Source organism: Huiozyma naganishii, chromosome 12, assembly GCF_000348985.1.
Source record: "Huiozyma naganishii CBS 8797 chromosome 12, complete genome".
Taxonomy (NCBI): domain Eukaryota; kingdom Fungi; phylum Ascomycota; class Saccharomycetes; order Saccharomycetales; family Saccharomycetaceae; genus Huiozyma; species Huiozyma naganishii.
In genome coordinates this window covers 418,618-446,041 of record NC_035933.1, presented here as the reverse complement: position 1 = coordinate 446,041, position 27,424 = coordinate 418,618, and the positions used below count along the sequence as shown (strand labels likewise).

Sequence of the window (27,424 nt, the reverse complement as noted above, 5' to 3'; positions counted from 1 at the left end):
ATTATAATCTAACAGTATGGCCGTTTGAATGTTCATATTGAAATTGGACATAGTCTAATGAGATTAAACAATGTGTATAGTAGCTTGGTATTGGTTCTGACTCGAAATCCACCCTACACCTTGAACGGTCAAATTTTGGGAAGATTCTTTAAAACATTTTTAGTACTCCGTAAAGGAACCACGCCTAGAGCAACGGAATAGTAAAGAAACAAGAAACTAAACATTTCAATTTATATGCAATCATAAAAATGCTATTATAATAATATAAATAGGTGTTTAAAGTACGACCAAAAGCAAATTCAAAAAGATGGAGCCCAAAATTGCTGGATTCACTGAGTTTGCAATTCCGGCAAAAGTATAAACATTGTGAGTGGACATTTCACCACGAGTGTATCCTGTGGTACCGCTCTCTTCAACAGGAGTGACAGTCGTCACTGGATGAGGTGTTATTTCAAACTTCAAATCGGTGGTTTCTGAGAGAATTATACCTGGTGTTATTTGTGTTCTTTGAGAGGCAGTAGCAGGGATTGGTAGTGTAAAAGTAGGGCTCTCAATCAAGCTGGAAGTTACAGGTGATGGCCTGGCCGTGAAACTCTCACGGTCTTCTGACTCTGCTGGTTTGACAGAGCTATAGTATATTGGTGATGGGATTATATGGCGAGAACTGGTTGTATCTGCAATCTTATCGGTTGACCATGTCGAGACTGGTTCATTGGAGGTTTCAAGTGAAACGACAACATTTGAACTGGCAGGAGGTGGTGGGTGGCTGGTAGTTTCAAAAGTACTCGAACTAGTCGCAAGAGACGTGAACGCAGGATCCATGGTGGTCCGGAAGGTCGCATGCATGCTCGAACTGGAGGGGGGTAACGGATGACTGGATGTCTCTGGAGGCAATGAGCTAGTTTTTACGGTATTATGACAATCTGCATCTCCACATTCTAATGGCCAATAATAGTTTGGAAGTCCCACCTTCGATTGTCCATAATTATTCGAATTATGGCAACCAACTGACAAATCAAAATGAGAGTTTCCAAATCCTTCCCTATACCAGTCTGACCTATACTGACCTGTATGACCGTCTAAAAACTCAAATTGAAGTTGAAAGTAGTCTAACCACACTATACATTCTTCATAATCCGGGCGGCCTCTAATCAAGAAGGTTGTGGTAAAATCGGATGGGTCAAAACCTTCTGGAAGCACTCCTTCGTTGAAACCATAAATTTGATGTGTGCCCATGGACAAACCGATAGCTTTCAAAGACCACAGATATTTTAAATCTATCTTCTCTCCATTCGTTATGTAAGCACGGATAGTAACTTGGTATAACTTCTGGTTTGGAAGCCACCTTACGTCTGTTAAATCAAGGGAGAACTTTGGGTTGATATTTTCTGTCTCGTAAAAGTGCTCAAAATCGAGATGAGGGCACCCATGCTGAACAGTCGCAACAGGGCATATAGTTTCCAACTCTCTACTCCAGAGTCGGTCAACGTTGTCTCCATAAAGAGAGATCCCCAAAACAGTGGATATCAGCTGTAGTAATGTGATGATAACCGTTATACAGAAACTTTTCATTTTGAAAATATTGAATCAGAAATTGTTTGAGGCTAGGATATGTTGTTATTTTATATCAGATAACTTGTTGGCATTATTTTAGCAAACAAATGAAAGAAGGTGGAACATAAGACAACAGAATAAACACAGATAATTCGCGATGCAGCTTAACTTTATATCACTTATGTTTCTTTGGTCAAAACAATAGGTTACCACCTCTTTTCTAAGTTGGCACCAACTTATCATTGTTTTCCAATAACACTCACACCAAGATTGGCCTAATAATAGTAGCGCGAAGAAAATACAAATGACGGTCAAACTTAAAATCCCATTTCATATAGAGAAGTAATCGTTACTTTGCTCAAATGCCAAGTGGTCTAGACTCATAAACTGGATTTGTCCCTGTCGTGGGAAAGAGAAAGAAGGAGAAGAAACCGGCAATCAACCCCACCTCACCACCTGTGTGCAAGCAGACTGCCCTAGTGAAGTTGAAATATGCCGTGAAATATCAGACAATAGATTGATTGAACTACCCGAAGTCAGAAAATGCACAGACCAACCGCGGGGCAAAGGGTTGATGAAACATTGTTAGGTTGCAATGACTCGATATCAGACTTTCATTGTTTCTACCATTTTCATATCCCCACTAAAGCAAAGCCAAGAACACAAAATCACAACACAATGAGAATAAGAATAATAGTAGCGTGACTGATGGATCCTTTGGACTCTCGATTGTAGTTCGAAGGAGTCGTGTCCATTGTTACAGCCTCGCCTGCAAAGGAAAAACATTTTTTTTCCTAAAAAAAAATGTTTTTTCCTATTTGGGTAAATTTGTGACTGCTGCCCGGCGGGAGAGATCGAAAAAAAGTTTGTGTGGTGCTTTCTGTGGTGACTCGTCTTGGGAATGAGTCGAGAGGAGGTACTGCATAAATCCGCGGGTATTGACGTCATTCCACGTCTACGCACATTATCGGCATTACAAACTCCGAATTTCCATGCAGGTACCCATCATCCCGCGGGTGGGAAAGGCTATGATATGGAGTCCTACTCAGTTGCAAGTTGCCAAGACAACAACTACTTCCAGTGGCAGCGCCGGTCTTGGCGGGTTAAACATAATCAAATGGGAAAATTAAAAAGAGTGTCTCGGAAATACTAAACTTTGATCCGCCTCGTTGAGATAGGGATGTGTCTCAAAACTGGAGAAGACGCTACGCCTCCTCTCAATATTTCGGAGTTTGGGAAAGCAAAAATACAAGAACCGTAGAGGGAACTAGAAGATTTTGTTTCAGGAAAAATATGGAACTTATAGTGTTTCTCTTTCTCGTCTAGCTCAGCCATTGACTCTTAGTTCCAGAAGTGATGAATGAGATGGAAGTTTCTTTATGACTTGTTCTGTTCCAGAAGTGTCAAAAAAACCAACTTATATGTATGTTCTTCTCAAAAATCTAGTCGTGCTACGTCTGCTTGTTTAAAAGTGTGGCTGGATGCTGAAAAGTGTAGATATCGACCTACGGTATACAAAAAACCCATAGAAAAGTGCATATCATTGGACTAGCCAATGTGTTAACATGAGGGTATCATTCAACAGTGCGTGGAACAAGCAGTTAAAACTAAAATTCATTTTCCAAATCAACTATCAGAAAATATGAACCAGTAAGTGCTCAAAGGAAATATATGCCTGTTTAGAGGTATGTTTATCCACATATTACTCTATGCAGTTATCTTTGAGGAGAGCAATAATAGTTCCTAACTGTGTTTGTATCCCAATCCGCACTTTCCTATCTTCAATGTTTGTTTTGTCTTTTTTTTCCTTGAGGTACATAGTTTAAACTGGGTAACGGGTAAAGTTTTGTGCTTTACATGTGTAGCACTATTAGAAAGCTTTGTTGTTGAATTCAAATGTAGATATATTGCTTCTATCCAATTCACGGAACTATGATGAGAGCTGGTCAGAGTAATTACCAACACTGTAATACTGACTATGTTCTGAAATGTTTTTTAAGGCAATGAAAAAATCGATTTGGTTTAATGGTATATACAATCCGTTTTGATAGAGTAATGAACTTTTTTTTCGCGGGTAAAGTATTCGTACCTCCACCGAATGGTATAAAACTTAACAGCAGGAGCTCCTAGTACTTTGTTTTGGTCAACAGTACTATGCAGGCTCATCAACCAAAAAAAATTTGAAAACCAGCGTCTTAATGCAATTACTATCGAATACTTGGTGTTAGCTATCATTTCTTCCCTTTTGAGTTGTTCTATGAGTTCATACTCCACCTGCTCTCTGTCAACCAACGACTTCTGAGATACGAGATCTACGTACCTTGCGGACCTTATCTCACTCTTACAGGTGATCTTGTAACCAAAATAACAGAGAACAAAAATTGGAAGCCCAATGTAGCCAGTAATAAATGTTTTATAATCAAAATGACCCAAAAACACCGTGAAGTTCTTTATTATTGCGATTAGACAACAAAAAAACAGTGACACGTAAGCCCCGTATGGTTGGAAAGGTGCAACGTAAGCGAATGTCGATTTGTCGACATGTTGAGCTCTCACAGCTCTGTCGAAACAGATATATGTGATGAGAATCGATATCCAGGTTAAAAGGCCGGCGATAGAAACCACATTAACGAAATATTTAAAAACTTGGGCAGAAGAAGATGATACCGTCATGTACGCCAGTAAACAGAATAGACAGGAAACAAAAAGAGAATTGTATGGTATTCCCCATCTGTTAGTGTGTGCAAAGATTTTGGGGGCCTTGTTATCCACGGCCAAGCTGTATAAGTTCCTGGAGGCAACGTAGAGGTCAGAATTAGCTGCACTGAAAACAAAAATTAAAAGGCAACCGTTGAATATATCTGGTAAAACTGTAATACCGGCATTTAAAATAGCAATAGAAAAAGGTGATGCAGTTAGGCTATTCTCATTTGTTGTCACAAGCTTTTCGTCGTTGTACGGAACACACATTCCCAAAAGAAATATGGAAACTACATAGAATACCAATATGCGGTAAAATGTCAATTTGATAGCTTTGGGAACACTCCTTCGGGGATTGGATGCCTCAGCCGCTACTATTCCTGTTAATTCAATACCAAGATATGCAAAAACACCAAGTACCAGGACAGCGACAAAAGAAACAAACTTTCCTAGCGATCCAGATATATCATCCGAATAATCGTTGAATGCACCTGGGTGCTTCCAGTACCTAAACCCTAGTCTATCGTGACTGCCAGCTCCTCCAAGCATTATCACGAACAGTAAGATTATCAAACCAATCATTATCAACACTTTCAAGCTGGATAGCCAGAATTCAAACTCTCCAAAAAATCGGACACCGAATATATTGATGACCGTTATAACTGCAAACACCAAGGTGACCCAAATACCAGGATTGACAGTATCTCTGGGAACCCAGTACTGCATAACCATTGCAGCCGCAGTTAGCTGGTTGGGGGGTAGGATAAAATATTTGATTAAATACGCATAACCTACTGCAAACCCTAATGCTGGGTCGCAGTATCTGGATGCATAACTGGTGAAACCATCCAGTGGGATAAAAGTTGCCATTTCACCAAGACACGCCATGGTAAAAAAAACCATTATTCCTACGAATGTATAGGCAATTAAAGTTGAAACTGGGCCTGCCACCTTCAAAGATTCTCCGGTTGCAATAAGAAGTCCTGTACCTAGTGATCCACCAATTGCAATCATAGATATGTGGCGGGATTTCAGTTGTTTCTTTAGCCGGATCCCTTCATACTTACCGTCACCGATCTCACTCGCTAAAACATCGGAAGCAGAATCGCAAAGAGATTTGCTACTTTGATCACTTTGCACTTCGATATTGAGGGCTAGTTTGCTCGCTGTAACCTCTTTTGCATTGTCACCTTTGGGAGAGATTGTACTAAAAAAACGTATAAACTTGGAATCAAACATGATTGCCTTGTATCTCTTTTCTATATTGGAAGATAAAGCTGTCAATCAATCATAATATCATTTGCAATACTTTATATTCATGCTTATTGTGACCCTTAATGCAGGGAGCTGCGGAATGAAGAAGATCCTTATTTTATTTCTCTCTTTGATTGATACTTACCAAGAATATAAGGGGAAGGTGCCAACCGATTCCGTGTTTTCCAGGATTTTAGGTTACGGCACCATTACTTACACATTCATTATAAGGGCACCCAAGAAACTTGTAACCCTTGATACCAATTATTTCCTGGGGGGTAGGGTGGTTCTCCGAAAAAACAAATTACGGCATTTCTATCATGTTTGCCAACATATCTACCCCACCTTTAGAGCGCGGAGCGTACAAACCTGGAATCAAATATGATTGCCCTGATCCTCTTTTCTATACAGGAATACAGTAAAATTGCTTTGGGATTAGTTGAAGGCTTTTTGATCTTCCAAAGCGAACATACAATTCCGTCCAAGATGATGTCCTTATTTGTGATAATTTCACAATATCAAAAAAAAGTGAACTTTCATGCCGTTCCTTTCCAAGGCTCTATAACGATTAGTCGAAAAACCAAGAAATCTGTCAAAGCATGAGTTTCGAAGGCAAGAGCGCTTGGTACTGATGAATGAAGAATTTTAAAAACTGTTTATCTTACTTACTTAAGTAATGGAATACGAATGCTATTAATATTAAGGGAAACCTGATTTGAAATGTTGTTGTTTTTCAAAACTTAGTGGATGCAATAGGGATGGTGACAGAAAGAAGCAACTTCTCTGTTTTGTGTTTGATTCTTACTAGAAGATTTTTCCCAGATATGTTTCATAAAACCATTCCCAGTTTTTACCGTTCTTCTTAATTCTCTCTGCGGTTGCTGCGTCCTTTATTCTGCCATCTTCTTCTTCCTGGTCAATGGCAGCTTTGAAACTAAACAAGTCCACTTCTTCAGGTTTGCGAATCTTGGTCTTCTTTACGAATTTGTAGCCGAAGTAGCAGATGAAAAATAAGGGAAGCCCAATATAACCCGTGATGAAGTTTCGGTAATCGAATTTATGATTTAGAAAGACGGTGAAATTTTTGATTAGAGCTAGCAAACAGCAGAAGAATAGGGAGAAGTAAGCACCATATGGTTGTAAGGGGGCAACGTAGGCAAATGTGGATTTGTCAATGCCTTGCGCCCTCACAGCCCTGTCGAAACAAATGTAGGTGATCAAGATGGAAATCCATGTAAGAACACCTGTGATGGAAACAACGTTAACAAAATAGTTGAAAATTTTAGCGGAACCAGAAGATACACTCATGTAAGCAAGTAAGCAGAAAAGCACGGCAACACCTAATGAGTTATAGGGGATACCAAAACGGTTTGTCTTTGCAAATATTTTTGGTGCTTTGTTATCAATGGCCAAACTGTACAGGTTTCTTGAGGCAACGTACAAGTCCGAATTACACGCACTGAAAACGAACATCAGAACACAAGCGTTGAAAATATGAGGTAAAGCTTCGATTCCTGAGTTGACAATGGCGACGACGAAAGGTGAAGCAGCAGCGGAGGTACTTTTTGTCTTAGCCTCCAACAGTAGAGGATCGTTTGATGAGACACACATACCTAGCAGGAAAATTGTGATGATGTAAAAGATAATAATACGCCACATGGTCAATTTGATGGCCTTTGGAATGTTTTTCCTAGGGTTTTCGGCCTCTGCGGCAACGATCCCTGTCAATTCGATCCCGAGGTAACAGAACAGCCCATAAACGAAGCATGACACGAATGAAACAAACCTACCGATGTCCCCATGAATGGATTTTGAGTATTCTTTGAATGCACCCGGGTGTTTCCAGTACCTGAAGCCTAATCTGTCGTGAGTTGGGGTACCACCAAGCATGATGATGAACATCAATATGATTAAACCCAGCATGACTATAACTTTAAAACTGGACAACCAAAATTCGAATTCACCGAAAAATTTGACACCGAAAGTGTTGATCACGACAATGACGACCAAGACAATTGTGATCCAAACACCTGGATTCACTTTTTCTCTTGGGATCCAGTATTGAATTACTAGTGCCGCGGCGGTTAACTGATTTGGTGGCAGAATGAAGTATTTGACGAGGTAAGCATAACCAACTGCGAAACCTAACGCTGGGTCGCAATACCTTGAAGCGTAACTGGTGAACCCATCCAGTGGGATATATGCTGCCATTTCACCAATGCAGGACATCACAAAGAAAACCAACACACCGACAAATGAATAAGAGATTAGCATTGAGACTGGACCGGCGACTGCAAGCGAGTTCCCCGTACCAATAAGAAGACCTGTCCCGAGAGAACCACCGATGGCGATCATAGAAACATGGCGGGCCTTTAAATCTTTTTTCAACCTTTGATCGGAACATTTCCCATCGAACTGTTCGTTGGTGTCATCTAGGGCCACAGATTCTGTACTCTCCTTTTCGATGTCAATTTGGAAAGGTTCCTTTTTGTTGTCGATGTTATCGGAGTGGTTAGAGAAACTAGGAACAATTGAGGATCCCTGTCCCGTTTTGAAAACACCTAGACCCATTTTTTTCTATATATTACCCAAATATATGATTGCTCGTACTATCAACGTTGATTCTTTTCCAATTGCTACGAGAGAAATAGGATAAAGATATAGAACTGTGGTGACAGTGTTGTATTAAGAGTAGAAATGGGGGGGGGGAGGGGGTGGATGAGTCCTTTGTTGCGGTTACGTATTTCTCTCCAGTTTCCCCCCAGGGCAAAGAGGCAAGAACGGTAGTGAGGATGGCAAGACAAGGAAGCCCTCTTATATATATTATCAGAGTTTGAACCATCCTCGTTCATGCCCAGACATGATACAAGTGTTATTTTGATTGATAACGAATGAGCGGGGTGCGAGTGGGGTTTCTGGTTATACAAGGGAGAAATATCAGACCTACAGACAAAGAGAGCAGCCAACGCGACGAGTATTCCAATATCGGGAGAACGGGGGGGGGTCTCACTGACATACACTTGCTGATAGGAGGCAATCAAAAGGTAAACAACAACCGGAATACCTGCCGTGCGCATGCATCATCAGTTCCCGAGCTAGCATCATCGTGTCATTACTTTTCGACCAAGTTGAGAATTTTTGAGCAATTGCGATACCAATTCACCCGATTTACTTACCTCTCAATAGCAGTTTGGTAGCGTACCCCGATAACGATACCTGTTTGCGACGCGCCCAATCTCTGTCGGAACTTAAACTCCACTGCATGGCGTTGCTGTCTGCCTGTCTACGAAGCGCGAGTGTCACGCGCGGCGGTGAAGCCTTGCATACTGAGTGCACAGCACAGCACAGCGCCGTGCGTCTCGAAGGGTCCCCAGCTGCTTAGCTCACGTTCCTTTGATAACTTCGCGAAGGGCACCGTTTTTACTAGCTTCCTCTTTGGGCGATACCGTTCCTCGCAGGCAATCGCCGGAAAAGGGCCGGAAAGAAAAACGGTGCCGCAGCGGCGAGAAAGGAAACGAGAGTGTGTCCCAAAGAGGAAACGAGGTGGTGGGTGGGGCCGTCTCGTTCCCCGAGCTCGGGCTAGTGCATGTCCGCGATCTCGCAGAACCGCTTGTTGAACAAGTATATATATATATATATAGGTGGGTGGGAGTACTTCGTATGTCGTATCTCTTTATTACTTTAAGTTCCACAGGTTTATCCCAATTTGTGGATTACAGTTGAGTCAATGCACAGTGGTATATCTTATCGTAATGCCCTCGACCAGTTACTTGGACCAAAATTTCAAGTCGTCTTACTACCATGAGGTACGCCCCACGTACCCTGTAACTCTTATTAATCGCATCTTGCAGTATCACGATGAGTACCATCACTCTCACGGCGGGTCCCGTAACCTGTTGCTTGACGTCGGTTGCGGGACCGGGATCGCCACAAGCATGTTCATACCACATTTCCAAAAATGTGTTGGTGTGGACCCCTCGGAGTCTATGCTTCAAGTGGCACGCCAAGATTACCCGCGAGCGACTTTCAAATTGGGTTACGGCGAGGATCTAGTGTCGCTGGACAATTTGGAGAAGGGCACCGTGGATATGGTTATCGGTGCCGAAAGTCTACATTGGTGTGATATGGACATTGCCTTTGAACAAGTGTACCAATTGTTGAAACAGGGGGGCACTTTCGCATTTTGGCTTTACGTGCAACCGGAGTTTGTAGATTTGGGACCAAAAGCAAACGAAATTTATTACAAGTACGGATGGGGGCCACAGTACATGGGTAAATATTTGACACCAGAACAGAGATACTTTTTCACTAATATGGGTGGAGATGATTTACCCGAAAGATTGATTAAACAAAAGTTCAAAGATTTAGAGGTTGGTGAAAATTGTTCTTCAAATAACCAACATTCAGAACCGTTCCTAATGAAAGGCCAAATTACTTTGAAAGATTTCAAGAGGTTTGTGAAAAGCTGGAGTTTGTACACCAGTTGGGTGAAAAACCATCCTGATGAAACAAACGACATTGCCGACGTTTTCATTGACGAATTAATGAAAGAATGTAATGTGCCAAGTGAGGAAACCCTTTTGAATATTGAGTGGTCCACTTTTTACTATATTTGCCGCAAGAAGTAATGTAGTTATCCTTTTAGGATCAGGTCTCAGAAGTCTTATACGCTTTGTGCGGGATATAGAAAATGACTATGATAAGGATGATAAGATATCATCATAGGCCACAGGACACACACTTGATAAAAGACACAAATGTTAACGAGACAAATAACGATGCCACAAGTGTGGAGGTATCCACGACAGTGAGAAAGTGAAGAGCCACACCATTGACTCTAAGCAAATTCTCACGTATATAAAGCCTAACTACATCGAATGAATTGATCCTTCTATCTGTGACAATATAGAAGAGATCATCGAACCATATACTTATATATTAAGTATATACCAGAAGCCATACCTGAACTAAAACATCTCTTTACTCTACTACAATGAATAGCCACGGCGAACAAGACCCTATTCAACAGTTTATAGTTCTACTTAAGTAGAATACGTAACTGTACAAATACTTGATTACACAAGTTTTCTTCACTTGGAGGTTGGGCTGAAAGATGCCAAAGCAAAAACCTTATGAGTTTATCTATTTGTTTCGGATAATGTGGCTACATGTGGGGGCTTCCCTTACAGACCTCCAGGTAAATTACCATAACGTATAAGAGTGATAACTCTTCAGATGAGTTAAACGACCCAAAATCGTAAAATGACAATACCTTACCATTGTACATAAATAACAACAAATAATGATTATACTACTGTGGAGCTCTCTTTTTCTATTCTACATTGTGGTCACGAAAAATGTATCCCGACCTGATGGAAGGAATACAGCAGTTTCAAGAAATCATTTTGATCACACTTCCCTGCTCTTTTATCGTTCAACTCTGTTTCCCTCAATACCGTTTCGATTTTCTGCTTCACTGTGTCCAACAAGTTACTGTCATCCTCAACCATCTCGTTGTTCATCGCCAAATACGCTTTATAGTTTTTCTCCAGGATCTCCAAAACAGTGGTGGATTTGAAGCCTGCGGAGATGGTTCTATTCTTTCTGACGAACACTATTCTCAAAAGCCCATCCCACTCGTTGAAGTCCACCTGGGGTCTTGGGTTCTTGATCTCTATCCGTACAACACTAGATTCCACTTGCGGTGGAGGCCTAAAGTTGTTTCTGCCGACCTTCATAATGTGCGTCACGTTAGCCCACATCTGGACGTTAGCCGACAATCTACAGTACAACGAGTCCCCTGGTCTGGCCAGCAGCCGCATTGCAAATTCCCTTTGAAACATAAGAATGGACACCCGGGGCGGTCTTGGTTGGTTGATCAGCTTGAAAACGAGCGGCGAAGAGATCTGGTAGGGGGTATTACTGATGCAAATATCAAAGTACGGTAACTCTGTTTTCATGAAATCACCAAGCATGATATCCAGTTTCTTCTCCGCCGGTGTCCCATGGACTCTCTTTGTCAGTTCAGCAGCCATTCTAGGGTCCATTTCGACAGCGACAACTTTCTTCGCCTTCTCTAAAATCCTCACCGTTAAATTACCAGTACCGGGACCAACTTCTAGGACAATATCCGAAGGTTTGATATGCGCCTTGTCAACGATACCTTGGGCCACCAGCGGGTTCTTCAAGATATGCTGACCGAGATCGGTGTTAAACTTGAACACCGAGCTCAAATGCTTCTCTGCAGCGACCTGCTTCTTCGTCGTTGATCCACCGTATTTCTTCTTCTCAGCTTTAGGCATCTTTCTTGGGAGAATGGGTATGGGTAGAATACAAAATTGAGGTATATTTAGTCCTCTTCAACAACCAAAGCAATTACTTGAAAGTTGCGATGAGATGAGATGAGTAGTACTTTATTATTTTCTTCATTATTTATTCTTGATATAAAAGAAAAATTTTTCAATTTCCGCTTACTATGTAAGTTAACCACTAGAAATAGTGGGTTGTATATCTAGACATGTTGAGCGAGTGCTGCTGTGATCTGTGAATAATCACAAACTCTACAGAGAGGGAAGGACGATGGGACCTGTGCTGTGCGAATGCATCTCAGAATTCATCCCATTCATCTTCCCGTTTCTTAGACGACCCTTTTTCATCCGGTAGTAGTTTCGTGTACTCTTGACCAGAACCTGCTTGGGTTTCTGCTCTTGGCCCCATTGTGGACTCTTCCTTCTCTCCGTAGTACTGTTCTTGTAGTGATTTGGTAAAGTTTTGGAATGCAGTGTAGCCGTAGCTACTCGTTTCTTGGCACTTCTGGCCGAACTGCGTGGCGGCTCGCTTGGTCTCCTCCGATAGTTCTCCAGACTGCCATTGCTCGTAGCCCGGCTTGATGACTGACTCATTGACGTCTGCGACCGACTTGGATATGCTCGACGAGAAGATGCTCCATCCCTTCGAGAGCGTGCCCAGAGGATCGTTTTGGAAGCTCTCCAGGTTTAGTGTATTTTGGTGCTCCGCAGTATCGGCCGGAGCGGGCGTGTTCCCAAAGCCCTGATACTTGCCACCTTGAGAAGGTGGTAAGTGGGCCGGTTTTGTTCGTTCTGCTTCCCAAGCTCGGCAAGTACGCCTCGTTCTCTCCCTTTGCGCCTGCCCTGGCTGGTCGTCGCGCTGGTCTCTTTTGGGCGTCGCAGAACGGCGGTTTTCCAACGGAGTGTTGGATCGACTCCCACCTAGCGTGGTAGCCGATGCCCCCGCGACACCGAGCTGCGAGGCGTCAAACCCTGGGTGTTCCGGTTCCGCGAATTCTTTGCCCTCCACTTCACATGTCAATTTCTCCTTGTAGTCCTGGGCAATGACGTTGTCGTACTTGACTTTCTGCGGTAGTCCAAGATCTACGCCGTGCGCGGCCATGTACTCGTTAAATTGGTCGTTCCCTCCCTTCTCCATTCTCACAAGCTCCTCCGGCTTGAACTGGTCCATGGTGATCGAACGCACGAAAGATATGTGCACTCCAAGCGACCGGTGCACACCAGCACACTCAAGACAGATGAAGATCCCGAACTTGGGCGACGCCCATTGCGGGTTTGGCGCGTGGCAGTCAACACACTTCTTGTTCCCGCCAATCTTCTGCAACTGCAGCAGCCTTCTCCGGTGATCCGGATCAACCTTCCATTCGGACATTGAATTCGCTACCCAATTCTGCAAAGAACACAAGGGAAGCACGTAGCGCACAACAAGCAATCCTCACAGATGATCCGTTTATCAACAGAGCGATTGAGCCTCGAAATTGTTCACTTTTGAAGAAGATTTCGACTAAAATTTTGAAAGACGTTAATGTCACTTTCGACGGCAGGTGAGGAACGAGCAGCGCGATGCCCGACGGCCAGTCCGATGATCCCGTATCTTATCTGTCTGCCATGTTCTTGAGTACGTTTCTGACGTATCCCATGTCCTCGATGAGCATTTTGCGCAGCCATACGGTCTCTTGTCTCTGCAGAGCAATTTCGTTCTCGAGCGATTGAATGCGTTTCTCCTTCTCGGACAGGATGATGTCGTAAGAGCTGCGTACTTCCTGGAGCGTATTGTTTAAAGCGGTTGTAGTCAGACGGCATGGGGTCTACCTGTTGCTGCTGCTGCTGTGGTTGTAAATTTGTCGTTGGTAAATGTTGTTGCAGCTGCTGCTGTTGCTGCTGCTGGCCGTACATGTGTGAAGCCGAGCCAGTGGGAGCCCCAGTCAACAGGGGGAATCCGCTTGTAGCTGCATGTACTGCAGCATCCCCCATCATTGTAGATGGAGCACTGTGTGTAGGTCCCTCCGGTATTTCCCCACCATTAGCCGTGATACCAGTTTGCTGTGTTGACGGGCCTGTACTATCGCTCGTCGTCGCGTTGCTCATTGGAGTTTGCCCATGCATGTTGTTGTTGTTGTTGTTGTTGTTCATAGTAGTAGCAGTTGATGCTGCTGTTTTGGTTAGTCCGGTGCCATTGTCGTTACCGTTCGAATTTGTCGGTTGGACACTTTCACCGTCGACCTTCATTCTCTTGCTGATGTTTGTAAACTTGAGCATCTCATCCATTGCGTTGTCGTTTATTGCATCAATGTTTATAGACCCTAGTGATCGTCTTTTGCGGTGCATTGACCCGTTCGCCGAGGACGAATGCAACATTACTTGATTCTGCGGGAGTAAATTCGATGTGGCCGCATTGAAGTTTGCATTGGACAGAATATCGTCGTCACCGTCGAGGTTGAACGGGAGAGCGGACATTCCAGGGCTCGTAGGTTGTGTGTAGTAACCATTCAACGACCTTGACTGGTTTACATTTGTCGCATCTGTGGGATGTTGCAATCTTTTATTGAGTTGTTGCGAGAGGGAAACGTCGTCCAGTAAGTTTGTTGTCATGTTGATAAAATCGTTCTCCATCATATTTTTCGTCTGTGCCAGTGCTTGTTTCCTCTTGTCTGCCTCTGAAGTATTGTTGTTACTGTTATTCTTCCTCCTATTCTGATTGATCATCTTACCAGTTCTTGCACTGTACACGCTGAGTATATCGTCCGTGATGTCCTTCCAATATGGGTCCTCCCTAAGGGCACTGTTGTCCCTTATTTGGAACAGATTGTCGTTAATTTTGTTGAAGAACCTACTGTAGGGGCTTGTCTCAAAACTTAACACGATCTCCTTCATGATCTGTTGAAACCTGTGAAACAATTCTATCGGCGACTTCTTAGAGATAGCCTCCTCACCCATTTTACCTTTCGACAGCAGTACGTTAAATATCTTGGATATCTTGTTGAAAGTGGTCGCATACTGTGGGTGTACGGAGAGTGCCGATCCGGCACTCTCCCCATCCCTGGCACCACCACCAACCACGCTCAGCGACCCCTGGATATGGTTCCCATTAAGGATCGAGTCCTTTGTGATAATCTTGTACGCGGCCAGAATAAACACATCCACTTTCGACAACTGGAACAACCCGCCGATCGTGTCCCCTAGTTGGCCAAACTCCATTATTTCTTGTGATCCCCGCTCCAAACACCACCCCCTCAAAAAACCGTGACAATAATGGCGACTAGCACTCCACGGGGCACCGATGCCAAATGACTAAAAAGTGTAATTGGATCCTCAGAGGCCCTCAGATTAGCGAAAACGCCCGCAGCTAACGTCGATAACTGCGATGCCAGTGTCGATCACTTCACGATGAGTCCCACGTTCAAACCAACGGGCACTGAATCTTGAAAAAATATATTTACCCGGATACATGTTCGGCCGAATATTGGTGTCGTTCGGCCGAACGCCTCGAGAATTGGATCATCGCCGAATTCGTCGAATCTTCAAGTCGCGTCTGAAGAGCACAAGCGGACGCGTTACCTGACGTTCACCGTTCACCGTTCACCGTACAGGACACTACACTGCCCTACAATACTCTTCAGGGGGTATGACGGACTCAATTGACTCACCGCAGTTGCCTGCGCATCTGTTCCGCAGGAAGAAGGAACACAGGAGGGGGATCACGTACTCGATCATGTTGCTCGGTAGAGCAGGTACTGGGAAGACGACGTTTGCTAACAACTTGCTCGAGTCAAGTATCTTCCCTCACCAGTACGGTATTGATGGTAGTGGTACTGGACCGCGGCTGAACGAAAGGGTGACCGTTACAGCACCGACGAAAGTCGTGTCTTTCGCCTCGAACAACGGGCTGCCCTCGTACTTGTCCGTCTTCGACGCTCATTCTGCTGATGGGGAACCCGGCGTCTCGCTAACATCGACCTCCCTTGAGATTTCGACCGCGGAGGACCCACACGAAAGGGACACGGAGGACGCGATCCTGTTGAATTTAATCAACACTCACGGAATTGGAGAGAACTTGGACGATGCAGCATGCTTCGAAGAGGTCACCTCTTACCTTGAACAGCAATTCGATATAGTACTTGCGGAGGAGACGCGGATTAGAAGAAACCCAAGGTTCGAGGATACTCGTGTACACATCGCTCTGTACTTCGTGGAACCTACGGGGCATAGCCTTAAGGAACTCGACATTGAGCTCATGAAGATGTGCTCCCGTTACACAAACGTGCTGCCTATCATTGCTAAGGCAGACTCCCTCACCAAGGAGGAGCTGAAACAATTCAAACAGAACGTCAACGACGACATCAGCAGGTTCAACATCCCAGTGTACAAGTTTGAAGTAGACCCTGATGATGACGACTTGGAGGCCGTGGAGGAGAACGAGGCGTTAGCTGCATTGCAACCGTTTGCGATCGTTTGTTCTGAGACTCAGGAGGATGGGAAGTACGTCAGAAAGTACCCCTGGGGTACTCTCAGAGTGGACGACAGTAACGTTTCGGACCTGCTCGTCCTGAAAAACGTACTCTTTGGCTCGCATTTGCAAGAGTTCAAGGATACGACTCAGAATTTACTCTACGAAAACTACAGAGAGGAGAAGTTATCCAGTGTGACTAAGAACCCACCACCGGCCGCACACGGAGACGCGGTAACGGTAGGGGATAAGTCGATGCGAAGGGTCAGCGAGGCGCCCAGTCTGAGCAATTTTGTCTCACTTATAAACACGGGCCAGTTCAAATCGCAGCAACATCTGACTGTAGGGGCAGGCCTGCCGGAAACCCCGAAGCAGACGCGCTCGTACTCTACGACGGACAATCAGGGTGAGTCCCCGATCAAGCAAATGTCCGACGAGATCAGATCTGAGAACCAAGAGATCATTGATAGTATTAAAAAGGAGGCACGGTCCCCAGGCATCAACGAGAGGAATAAATTGAGAAACATATCGGAGACGGTCCCCTACGTCTTGAGACACGAAAGAATCATCGCGAAACAACAAAAACTGGAAGAACTGGAGGCTCAAAGTGCACTAGAGTTGCAAAAAAGAATACAAGAACTAGAGCTCAGAGCGCAGAAATTGAAAATGAGGGAAAAGTTACTCAACCAGGGGAGTGACTCTAGGAGTGCATCCGTCTCCTCACTCGGATCAAGAAGAGTCCAGTTGAAGAAGGAAGACACGCTGACAGATCTAGCCTCCATCGTCTCTGGTAAACAGTGATCTGTTTCCTTTGTTGCCCCAACGCTTGATTGTTACATACACACGCACACTGATTTGAAACGAAAAGATGCTTCGTCTTTCTACTATACGTTTCGGCAATAGCAAATATCGAGTAACAATTGAATGTGTTAGAAGAAAGTAATAATATATAGGTTGTTATTTACCAGTACATAGAAATATTCGACCACCCGGTCTTTTGGTAGTTACAATGAGGATGTGGCAGCTGAAGTGGCAGAGATTGGGGAACAGTTGTTAGTAGTTTGCATTAGGAAAAGTTATGCAATAGTGGAAAGAGAACAGGTAGTATTTGTTCTCTGTGCCCGCGCGTGCGTGTATAAAGGTACCATTTCTACCATGGACAAAGGAGAATGTTAGAATATGAGACAAAGGGACAAATTTGCCCATAGAGATGAATATGCAATACGGGGTGGGGCGGGGAGGAAATACGTATATACCATAGGAGGAGAGAAGAAAAACGAACGGGGAAGATCAGGTACCCCTCTTATGATTTTGGTGCATAATTGGAATGGACAGTCGGCGTAGTGGTGGCGGAGATATTACCTGATCAATTAGAAGAGGTCACACTCTTTCTTGTGTTGGGTCCACGTACACCTAATGGATTTTTGGAAAAGCTCAGCCGTATACCGCCTTTACTGTATACGGTGGTACGCGGTAATTGACTACCGTACAGGTCTGCGAGGGCTCTTGTTGCAAAACTGATATCTTCGAATTCAACAAAACACATTGGACCATGGCCGTGACCATGACTATGACCGTGACCGTGAACGTTAGTTGGGTTCTTGTTTTTAAACGATAGTCGTCTAAACCCTTGTTGACCACCAAACAGTTGTCGAAGTTCTTGTTCAGTGGCATCTGAGGGGAGGTTCCCCACGTACAGAGTGTTACAAGGTGGATTTTGATCTGCCGGGTTTGCCGGAGGAGGGATCTTCGCCAGGAGTGACAGGTCGGCCTGCGACATAGAAGCCACAGCGCTATCCGAGTCTGTGGCAGTAATCGATATCGGAGTTCCAGTGGAACTTTTGCGGACACTAGGTTGAGCTGGTGCTTTGGAATTGCTGGCGTCCGAGGAAGTCAAGTTCCTGGAGTTGCTGTTCATTGGCGATTGATTTATACTTGTTCCCTTCTTCCGGGACACGTCCAACTGGTTATGATTCGCATAAATTGGGTTCTGTTGTGGTGTGGGCAACTGTCCGTTCGTCTGGTATTTCATAAACTTGCTGCTCTCTGGTCCGTTGACATCTACATTTTCCATCGAGAGATTGCCCATACTAAAGGGAATACTTGAACTGGGATTAATCCTATCTGGATGATCTGCCCTGTTGCCATTATTTGCAAGTCTGTTCATCGATCCGCCCAGTTCGTATGGCATCACTGAATTTGACTGTACTGTAGATTTAGTGGCATTGGGTAGGAAAAACGCACCTGGATTGCCAGTGTTCATCTGGTTGATTTGGTTTGGAGCAGTGCCATTGCCGACTTGCTTGTTCCCCCATTCCATGATAGGAGTGGATACGGCTGGTGGAGGATCCGTGAACGTGGAAGGTAGGATGTTCGACTTCCAGATATCCTCATTGATGTCACTGTCAGCATTTTCCATTAGCAACAGCGATTTGCCAGCTGCTGTCGGCGTGTCTCTAGAGGCGGATGTGTTTGCATCGTGCTGACTATGTTGTGTGGAGCCGTTTACCTGTTGGCTTGAGTCATTTGTGAAGGGATCACTAAACGAAAACCTAGATTTTGCCTGTTGTAAAAAGCTTGGTCTCTGTTGCAACGACCTGTTTGCATTTTGAGTCGGGGTACCCGTGAGCGCTGGATTTGTTAGAGACCCTGTCAAGCGGTAGTTTCGTGGTGAGTGTTGGACCATCGGTGGCACGGGTACTCCTTTCTTCGTGACGCTGTCAATAATCTCGGCAACTAGACCGAGTGTGGAAGTTGTACCGAACAAGTCTCTTTTAGAATTCAAAATTGTGGCGTACACAGTGGACAAGTGCAGTGAACTGAATTTGGCAACAATCACGGACTGAGAGGTGCCAACGGCGTCGGTTTTCCTGTGTGATTGCTCGTCCCTGACAAGTTCGACACTGTTGACGCCATTTGCCAGGGCAAACATCAGATGTGCCTCTCTATGGGTGATATCAGCGGGGAGATTTCTCACAATCAATGAGTACGAGCCATTGCCTTGTTCAGGGTGCATATCTGGAACCATGCAGTTGCGGTAGCAAGTACCCTCGGAAGCAGGACCACCCAAGCTCAAATTCTGTACGTTGTTGGCCAAATGGAAGGGCGAAGAAAACGTAATTTCCGGTTCATTCGCATGTGATATATTCGTCTCACTTTGACTGTGAGTAGGGATGGAATTCAAGTGCAGCATTCCCTTGTTTGTAGGAGAAACGTGGACCTGTGACGCAAACAAATCGGTCCCAGAGCGTGTTTGCTGGCCAAAAGAGTCCTCCAATCCCATCGACCTAGGTTGGTTCATCAGCGACATAACTTTGCAAGTTGGGGAGGTGACTAAAACAGCAGAATACGAGGAGAAAGAAAGAAAAAGAAAAGAAGAGTCTTTCAAATGAACAAAACACCGCAAAGTATGGGGGAGTCAGAAAGTCTAACAGCTTCCCAATAGACGTACCTGAAAATTGAATATACAAATACCGGAGCGCTGAACAAGTTATCTCAAACTGTTTTCGCGTACCTTAATTATTATCTCTTTTGATCTTTTCTTTTTTCAATCACTAAGCGTATGCTTCCCAATCTAAATAAAACACAGTCAATACTCTCCCAGGGATAACAAAAGCGTAGACTGCCAGGCTCACAAAGCTCTCAGTACCAGTGCACAGCAGTGTCGTGTACCTTCTTTGTACGTGCAACCCTTTTTGAGTATAAGTGTGTTTAAATCAGCAGGTTCAATTGTTTTCTTTTTCTTTTTGTTTTGAATTTCTTTTTTTCTTCGTCTTCGCTGTCCGTACAGAGTGATGTGACTTTTTGGAATAATGAAGGTTCGCCAAATTGTGTAAAGTTTTACATCAGAGATGAGATGAGTCTTTAGCATGTTTCGGCTACGTGGATGGTGTAAGGATTGATCGGGACATGTAGAAGACGTGTTTACCAAAAAAACGTTGTACTGGATAAAAACTCGTGTTTATATAACACTATAGCTTAGAAGCAAGAAACTAGTAATACGATATTACGAATCGAGGTATTTCAAGAAGGAAGATGCATTCACAACTCGTCCTTGACAGGCCCAATCACATGCGCGATTTTTTCGGTCAATTTACCCATGATACTCGACCTTCTTGGTTCTGGTTCTTGCTTTACTGGCACGATGCCGGCCTTCCGCAAGTCCCGGGGGGTCATTTGCGTCACAGGAAGAAGGATGGTAGGGCCGTCCTCGTCTGACTCTCCTTCCAACGCATCTTCGTATTCATTCTTGGAGTCGTTCCTTTGCAAAATGGGGGAAGCATCAGATCTGGCCCCCATGGATGACGCCCCTGCAGACGAGCTGGAGCCCACAGAATTCTTCTTATGAGAACTTGAAGTCGCCACATAGTGTTGCCCGGAACCCTCCTCCAAGACACTCTTGCGGGATGGGAAACCGTAGGTATCAACGTTTGGGTCGATCATACTTGGATAGCGACCACGGTGTTGACCGTGGTCCTGACCGTCATCGGCATCTTGCGATCTATCTGTGCCATCAGAGGCCTTGATCTCAAAATCATCCATTCGTTTTTTATTAGACTGACCTTCCTTTTGCGAAGATTCATGAGCAACATCGCGTGGCGAATAGTCGACTGAGTTCTTCATCATGTGTTCGTGCTGTAGGTCTGTCCAAGCAGCAGGTGCCCTACTTTCATCCCCAACTTGATTGTATGCCATCCCGCGGACTGCTGCTTTTGTCGTCATCTCATCATCGCCAGGATTTCTTGGATTTCTCTTGGTTTCGTTTAACTCTTTGACATGCTCCCCTTTCGCTGGTTGGTCAGCTGTATTATTTCCATCATCAGAGATACCGTCCTTTGAAGGCGAAGGAATGGAAGATTCAGTCCTTTCTCCATCTGTGAAGGCATTCAATGGAACGATAACTGTTTGTTTGTCATTGTTTGCTTCCGATGGATATAGATCCCTATCTTCCAAATATTGACTATGAGACTCAGGATGGTTAGATAGCGCTTCTAAAGTTGCCAGCGTCCCAAAATCGTCTTTACCCTCAGAGCCTACACTCGAAGAAGCCTTATTGGAACATGATACATTCTTTCCCTTTCTAGCTTCATTTATTCCTTGTTCAGACTCTTTCTTTCTTTGTGCTTGGACAGAACCTGTCTTATTGATGTCAAGTTTTGGATCTTCTAACTCTTTAGACTGTAAATCGTAAACACCTTTCTGACCTTGCACATCAGCAGTGGTCCCAGATTTATTGGATTCTAATCCCTCAGCTTTACGAGGTCCAGTACTTTTCTTGGCAAATACACCCTCTCTGATTTGGCTATGATCTTCTGGTCTATGGTAAGGCTCCTTCTGTAAAGTATGTTCTTCCATAAAATTATCATGAAGACCCTCTTGGGTTGTCATATGAGGAGGTAGCATCACAGGTAGTGCAACGTTTTTTTTCTCTGGCTTTCCATTTCCATCCATTTCAGTTGAACGTTCGGTGTTCCCTTGTCTCTGATTATTGACGCTTGGGTTTTGCTGCTTGGCCAAAATACCTTGATCGTCAATATTCATCTTAGAAATATCGTCCTTTTGGTCACGATATGTTTGGTGTAGCATTCCTGAAGGTGCCTCCATACTACCAACGTCCATTGGATTTCCATAACCGCCTTGTAGTGGATCAACGGTTAATTGGCTATCCTTGCTCAACTGTTGAGATGTGTCTCTTTGCCAGCCTTGTTGAACGTCCTTCATGTTTCTTCCTTTAGACACGGTGCTTGCACCAGCCGCACCCTCAGACTCGAAAACTGGGACGTCTGTGGTTCTGTTCTGGCCCATCTTGTCCTGCTGTTGGCCAGCATCTCTTTCCCAGTCGCGTTCGGCACCCTTTGTGATGTCCATGGATTTGCCCTGCAAAACAGCACCAGGATCAGTTCCAATGCCAACACCTGACACAGGCACGTTCGCATCTCTGTTCTGACCCATCTTGGGCTCATTCAAACGATTTTCGCCTTGACTCTCTTTTGATTGTAATGGGAACTTCAAATTGTCACGATCCTTGTGTTGCAATGCTTCTTTAGTTTCCCCGGTAGTTTCATTCGTGGTGTTTCTAAAAGGATTGGTAGCATCATCAGACTTTTGAATACCGAGAGTATAAGCAAGCATCTTTTCTGTGTTTGTTGTGTCTTTATCTAAAAATTCGTTTCTTTCCAAATTTTCATCGTACTTTTCTGTATTTGGCACCGACATGTCTTTCCTTGGTGGATCAGCGGCCCTCAAAGATGTATAATCCTTTCCACTAGGTGAATTTGTCCAATCGCTTGCCATTTCAGAGCTTCCCACAGAATTCCTCTTAATGTTTGACAATCCCCCCGGGATATCAGCCTCATGACCCATTGAATAGTCATCGTGGTATACATTCACTGTTGGAGCATCAATTTCTTGTCCGTCCATTTCGTAATTGCGTTCAGACAATTCTTTATTCCAATCTTCAGCGGTTTCAGAGTTTTTCTCATTGTCCATTTCGGCACCGTTTACATCAGAACGTTTCTCTGAAGTGTCACCAGTAAATAGATTCTTAATCTTTTGTAGCGTTGAAGGTTCCTCCTCTTCCTTGTTTGCACCGGTAGAATCCTGGTTCGTATTTTTTTGAATGTTTTCATTGGTACCCTCAGTCGAGAAAGGTTTGTCACCTCCTTCGTCTAAACCTCTAACTGCATTGCCAGCTCCTTGATAAACATCGACCACAGGTTGAGTTATTTCCGGTTTATTCATTTCGTATTCGTGCCCAGATCTCTTTTCTAAGTCAGCAATTGCGGGCTCACCTGTTTTCATCATCATCGGTCTCGATAATGGCGAGTCTTGTAAATTTTGATGTGATACGGCATTGGTAGAGTCTCTAGTACTTTCTTTCCTTGTCACATTTGATTGGTCTGGCTCACTGATGCCTCTGGAACCCCCAGATATAAGGGCATCTACATCATTCCTCAGCGCATGTGGCTGTGTTGGGGCTGCATTTTTTGAAGCGCCTGGTTTCCCAATATCTAATCCTTCTCTAGGAGCGTAATCATCATCAATCTTCCTTGGGGAAATGTCAGCTGAAGGGTCCGAAGGTAGTGCAGGAATCGATGCCCGCTTCTTAGAAGAATTTGGTTCCTTGAGCTTGTTCACAGTAACATTATGGAAACCAATTTTATGCTTTTCTCCATTTGAAGGTCCCTCATCTTGCTTTGAAGTTTCGAAGGTCCTGGATTTGTTCATCCCTGTGACACTCTTGTCGATGTTATTATTAGTGTCCTCAGAACTTCTCTGGAAAGCCAAGGCAGCAGCATCTGCTGCAGTTGAATCGAATTCTTTACCGTGGGCATCCGCAGCAACTTCTCTCTTGGAGATATGCTTGACTGGGTCTTTTTCACCAACATTAGAATTACCCTTCTTATTTAAGGAAAAATCTTGTGGCATTAACCCCAATTTAACACCCTCCTCAGTAGGTTTTGGTAATGTTTCTAGTTTGCGGTTGATACTTTCTTCAACTGGTTTCACCTCGTACTTCCCACGAGGAATATCATATGTATCCGTGGCAGATTCATCCACAGAGTTCTTCTTTGATGACCCAGGAGTAAATATCTTCTTGATTTTTTGTAGTGAAGAAGTTCCATCATTTTCTGTCTCTTCTTCTTTTGCGTCGTTTACAGCTTGCTGCTTAGCATGTGGTTGTTTTGTCAAGATAGGTTGTGAACTCTCTGGAGGTGGCAGCACTACCTCTTTTACAGGAGCCGCGTCCTTATTGTCCTTTTCATTGAGAGGCCTTGAATTCTTGTGCATATCATTGTGGTCGGGTGCTCTGTAGTCTCTCTTAAAAGCGGCGGCTGCGGCACGAGTTGCCTCGAAGTTCCCCGCAATAGGACCTTCTGCTTCTCTGGCAACATCCTTCTTTGAAAAGTCGTGAACTGGTTCAGCGTCTCCAACTGTACGCTCTGCCTTCTTGGAAAGCATTGGGTCAGGCTTGAAACTCTGAGCAATGCTGGCTTTGTGAGTTGAAGGTTGATCTTCAGAGGTTCTGGAACGTTGAGGACCACTTTCTAGTCCCTGATAGTGTAATGGCTGAGGCCCGGAGGTTTCACCGCTATTAGCATGAGACTTCAAGCCTTGGTTTGAGTCAGAATAAGATTTCTCATCAGAACTGTTGTGTGTAAAGACTTTCTTGATCTTTTGGAATGTTGTAGGATTGTTGTCAGACTTTTCGTTTGAGTCCGCCTCGTTGGGTTGCACACGCGACTTGGGTACGTTTCCGGTAGATCTTTCCACAGCTTCAATGGTGGGGACGTTTACAAATGGATCGTGTGTACTTGGATAAGCAACGTTACCTCTAGCTTCTGGGCCCGATTTGTCCTTCGTCATTGCGAGATCACTTGTCTTGGCTGGAGGTACTTCCTTGGATGCAGGTGCTGCGGTTTTCTTGACCCCTGTGGCTGGAGCTCCTGTGGTAGTGCTTGGTTGGGTGTTTCTGTTCAATGGATGGGCATTTTCGTATAAGTCCATGACAGGGTCTGAGATTTGCTGGTCAACCATATCGTACCCGTATTTTGGTTTCCTGTACATCTCAGCTCCCCCGATATTTTTTTCAGTTTGGTGTGTTTGAGGGTGAGAGGAGACGACAGGACCAGCTGCCTTCTCTACTCCCCACTTCTCTGGGGTGTTAACCTCCTTCTTCGACTTGTCCGGTTTTCCATTAGTGTTTGTGGTGAAAATCCCCTTGATTTTCTGCAAGGGGCCACTTGAGGAGTCCTTATCCTTCTCCTGTGAAGGTTGGTTCCCACGTTGTCTTTCGACAGCGGTCTCTGGAACATAGGTACCGATGTAAACGTTCCCAGCGGGATGACCAGCATCGGCGTGAACGTTTGTGACTGGGGTTTGATTATCTTTCAAATGCATGTCGTGGGTACCTGTCTTAACGCGGCGATGCTGACCTGCAGTAGCGTCACGTTGCTGTTGGGCACCAGCCTCAGTGTGCTCATTAATTGGGAGGGTTGTCGTTCCCTGGACCTGAGGGGTCTGTTGGATGGCGGCGCCTGCGCCTGCACCTGCGGCCATGGTTGTGACACCAGTGGAGCGAGTTTTGTTGCCCTCGTTGGGACAAGGCCAAGTCTTTTGGTGTTTTGGCTGTTGGTCCCACGCGTTCGCGACGCCTGCGCCGGGAACTGGGGAGTAGTGTCTTGCCTGTGGGTCGAACTCAGGGTCATCGGTGACCTGGTTGACGCCTTGTTCGATGTACTTTTCGCCCCTTGCGTACATGTTCAACTGGGCCAAGTTCTGTCCCGTTTCGGGCAGGACTCTAGGAGTCTGTTTCTGGATTCTCACTGGTTTGGTGTCATCCTGGACGCCACAGCCTGGGATGTGAGGGGCTTGTTGGTTCTGCGACTTGGCAGATGGCTTGTTGTTGTTACCTGTAATCATTTTTGGTGTAACGTCTTTTTTTGAAAATTAGGTAAAAAAATAAAGCGACAATAAGATATTAAAGAATTAGTGGTTTTTGTTTGAAAAGAGAAAAAGTATGCCTGAGGAAGAAATAGTAGAATTGTTAGTAACGGATTGTTCAGAGTGGACATAAAGAAGTTCCTGAGATCATATAGATGTTCATTCTTGCAAGAAAAAAAATCCAGAACTGACAGCAGTTGAAGACCCTTGCCATGAAGATCAATCAATCAAACAAGCAAATAAAGAAGAAAAATTAGTATGGTATTAAAATTAAAGAGAACTTACAAAAGGAAAGAGAAAAAAAGAGAGAAAGAGAGAGAGAGAGAGAGAAAGAAAGATAGAGGAAGAGGAGAGGAGAGTACACCTGCATTTGATTGATTGATTGATTGTATTAGGGCTTGGTATTATTATATGGGGTATATTATAGTGGTTAGAACCGCACGGGGAACAACTCGAATAAATAAACCATTTCAAAGGGGAAAGTGCGAATTATACGACCTCTTCTTGGATTGCTGTTGTTGCCGTTTGTTGGTGTGGGTCCACCGCCGCGTTGGCGGTGGTTTCGTCAATGACTGGGGTCACTGCTGTTGTCTTTTGGTGTTTCTTGGATCTTAGCTTGGTGAAGTACTTGTGGCTTGTAGCTGGTTGCTGGTCGTCGCCGCTTTCCGGGTCGTACGGCGCCGACTTGTCCCCCGCGGTGGTGTTGTCCGTGGTCGAGTACCCTGCGTAGTCCTCGGCGTACCCGCCGTGGATGTTGTTTGCTTTCCGCTCCTTGTTGTGAAGCGCGATGGTAACCGTGGTCCATGCGGTGGTGCACATGAGCAAGAACACGGAGGTCCACAGGAACGCGAAGTTCTTCGCGCCCATCTTGGCGTGCCTGTGCTGCGAGTGGAACGCCTTCTTCGCCTTGGCGTAGCAGCCGGTGTACAAGCACGCAGCCAGCAGGATGAAGAAGAGCGCGAGCCAGGACATGACCGTGGTGAACGTGGCCGTGGGCGCCATGACTTTGAACAAAGAGAGGATTGCGGGGAAGAAAGTGAGGACCTCGAAGAACAGGCCGATCAGCAGCATCGCCCACCCGACACGGGACAGGTAGTAGTACGCGTCTCTGTGGTTCAGGAAGGAGGAGGGCATCTCGTCGGACCTGCCGAAGTTGTCTCTGGGGGAGAACGGCTTCGCGGGCGCACGGTGCGCGCAGTCGTGCAGCTTCCCGTCGGTGTACCCGCAGAAGGTGTAGTCAAACCACCGCGTGTTCGCCTGCGCGTCGTTGAACCCGGTGGTGTTCGCCTCGAGCCAGTAGAAGTTCTTCAGAGTCCCGCCCTCTCTTCCGCCGGACAGTATCAAGAAGAACGTCATTATGAGCGCACCCGCTAGAAAGAGCAGCGATATGAAATGGAACAGTTTCAAAACTGGAGTTTTAATCATACTTATTATTGCTAGTTTGCTTCGTTGTGGTAGTACCTGCTACTGCTTGGATCAAACTCGATGCAACGGGGGAGGGGGGGAGAGGGCAAGAACGGACCCGCCGATGCCGCAAGGCTTATATATCAAAAAAAGGGGACTTCCAAAGGGCGCAATGCGCAAACAGGCGCAAACAGGCGGAAACACAGCGTTCGGGCGGCTCCGCTGCGGCTGTTTCTGTGCAGGCCCCTCTTCGCCGCCCTGTTTCGCAAAAAAGGGCAAAATATAAACTCTGCGGGCGCTGCGGCGGTTTCTG

The 27,424-nt window shown here is 45.0% G+C and overlaps 11 protein-coding genes across 11 annotated transcripts; 2 read left to right on the top strand and 9 right to left on the bottom strand.

Moving 5' to 3' along the window:
- Positions 1 to 276: 276 nt before the first annotated feature.
- Positions 277 to 1,572, bottom strand: KNAG0L02480 (uncharacterized protein; the record flags this gene model as incomplete). The annotated part of the gene is made up of 1 exon (XM_022610851.1): positions 277 to 1,572. One exon carries the CDS (start codon positions 1,570 to 1,572, stop codon positions 277 to 279), a length of 1,296 nt encoding a protein of 431 aa, XP_022467106.1.
- A 2,004-nt stretch (positions 1,573 to 3,576) lies between these two features.
- KNAG0L02470 (uncharacterized protein) lies at positions 3,577 to 5,493 on the bottom strand (the record flags this gene model as incomplete). Its single annotated transcript, XM_022610850.1, has 1 exon — positions 3,577 to 5,493. The coding sequence occupies one exon, from the start codon at positions 5,491 to 5,493 to the stop codon at positions 3,577 to 3,579; it is 1,917 nt and encodes a 638-aa protein (XP_022467105.1).
- Positions 5,494 to 6,312: 819 nt separating this feature from the next.
- DIP5 (dicarboxylic amino acid permease) lies at positions 6,313 to 8,079 on the bottom strand (the record flags this gene model as incomplete). The annotated part of the gene is made up of 1 exon (XM_022610849.1): positions 6,313 to 8,079. The coding sequence occupies one exon, from the start codon at positions 8,077 to 8,079 to the stop codon at positions 6,313 to 6,315; it is 1,767 nt and encodes a 588-aa protein (XP_022467104.1).
- Positions 8,080 to 9,260: 1,181 nt separating this feature from the next.
- On the top strand, positions 9,261 to 10,136 carry CRG1 (S-adenosylmethionine-dependent methyltransferase; the record flags this gene model as incomplete). Its single annotated transcript, XM_022610848.1, has 1 exon — positions 9,261 to 10,136. One exon carries the CDS (start codon positions 9,261 to 9,263, stop codon positions 10,134 to 10,136), a length of 876 nt encoding a protein of 291 aa, XP_022467103.1.
- A 720-nt stretch (positions 10,137 to 10,856) lies between these two features.
- DIM1 (putative dimethyladenosine transferase) lies at positions 10,857 to 11,810 on the bottom strand (the record flags this gene model as incomplete). The annotated part of the gene is made up of 1 exon (XM_022610847.1): positions 10,857 to 11,810. The coding sequence occupies one exon, from the start codon at positions 11,808 to 11,810 to the stop codon at positions 10,857 to 10,859; it is 954 nt and encodes a 317-aa protein (XP_022467102.1).
- A 304-nt stretch (positions 11,811 to 12,114) lies between these two features.
- GCS1 (GTPase-activating protein GCS1) lies at positions 12,115 to 13,188 on the bottom strand (the record flags this gene model as incomplete). Its single annotated transcript, XM_022610846.1, has 1 exon — positions 12,115 to 13,188. The coding sequence occupies one exon, from the start codon at positions 13,186 to 13,188 to the stop codon at positions 12,115 to 12,117; it is 1,074 nt and encodes a 357-aa protein (XP_022467101.1).
- Positions 13,189 to 13,298: 110 nt separating this feature from the next.
- Positions 13,299 to 15,014, bottom strand: KNAG0L02410 (uncharacterized protein; the record flags this gene model as incomplete). The annotated part of the gene is made up of 1 exon (XM_022610845.1): positions 13,299 to 15,014. One exon carries the CDS (start codon positions 15,012 to 15,014, stop codon positions 13,299 to 13,301), a length of 1,716 nt encoding a protein of 571 aa, XP_022467100.1.
- A 427-nt stretch (positions 15,015 to 15,441) lies between these two features.
- Positions 15,442 to 17,064, top strand: SHS1 (septin SHS1; the record flags this gene model as incomplete). The annotated part of the gene is made up of 1 exon (XM_022610844.1): positions 15,442 to 17,064. The coding sequence occupies one exon, from the start codon at positions 15,442 to 15,444 to the stop codon at positions 17,062 to 17,064; it is 1,623 nt and encodes a 540-aa protein (XP_022467099.1).
- A 565-nt stretch (positions 17,065 to 17,629) lies between these two features.
- On the bottom strand, positions 17,630 to 19,456 carry WHI4 (Whi4p; the record flags this gene model as incomplete). The annotated part of the gene is made up of 1 exon (XM_022610843.1): positions 17,630 to 19,456. The coding sequence occupies one exon, from the start codon at positions 19,454 to 19,456 to the stop codon at positions 17,630 to 17,632; it is 1,827 nt and encodes a 608-aa protein (XP_022467098.1).
- Positions 19,457 to 20,304: 848 nt separating this feature from the next.
- Positions 20,305 to 25,686, bottom strand: HBT1 (Hbt1p; the record flags this gene model as incomplete). Its single annotated transcript, XM_022610842.1, has 1 exon — positions 20,305 to 25,686. The coding sequence occupies one exon, from the start codon at positions 25,684 to 25,686 to the stop codon at positions 20,305 to 20,307; it is 5,382 nt and encodes a 1,793-aa protein (XP_022467097.1).
- Positions 25,687 to 26,196: 510 nt separating this feature from the next.
- On the bottom strand, positions 26,197 to 27,132 carry FMP45 (Fmp45p; the record flags this gene model as incomplete). Its single annotated transcript, XM_022610840.1, has 1 exon — positions 26,197 to 27,132. The coding sequence occupies one exon, from the start codon at positions 27,130 to 27,132 to the stop codon at positions 26,197 to 26,199; it is 936 nt and encodes a 311-aa protein (XP_022467096.1).
- Positions 27,133 to 27,424: the final 292 nt, after the last annotated feature.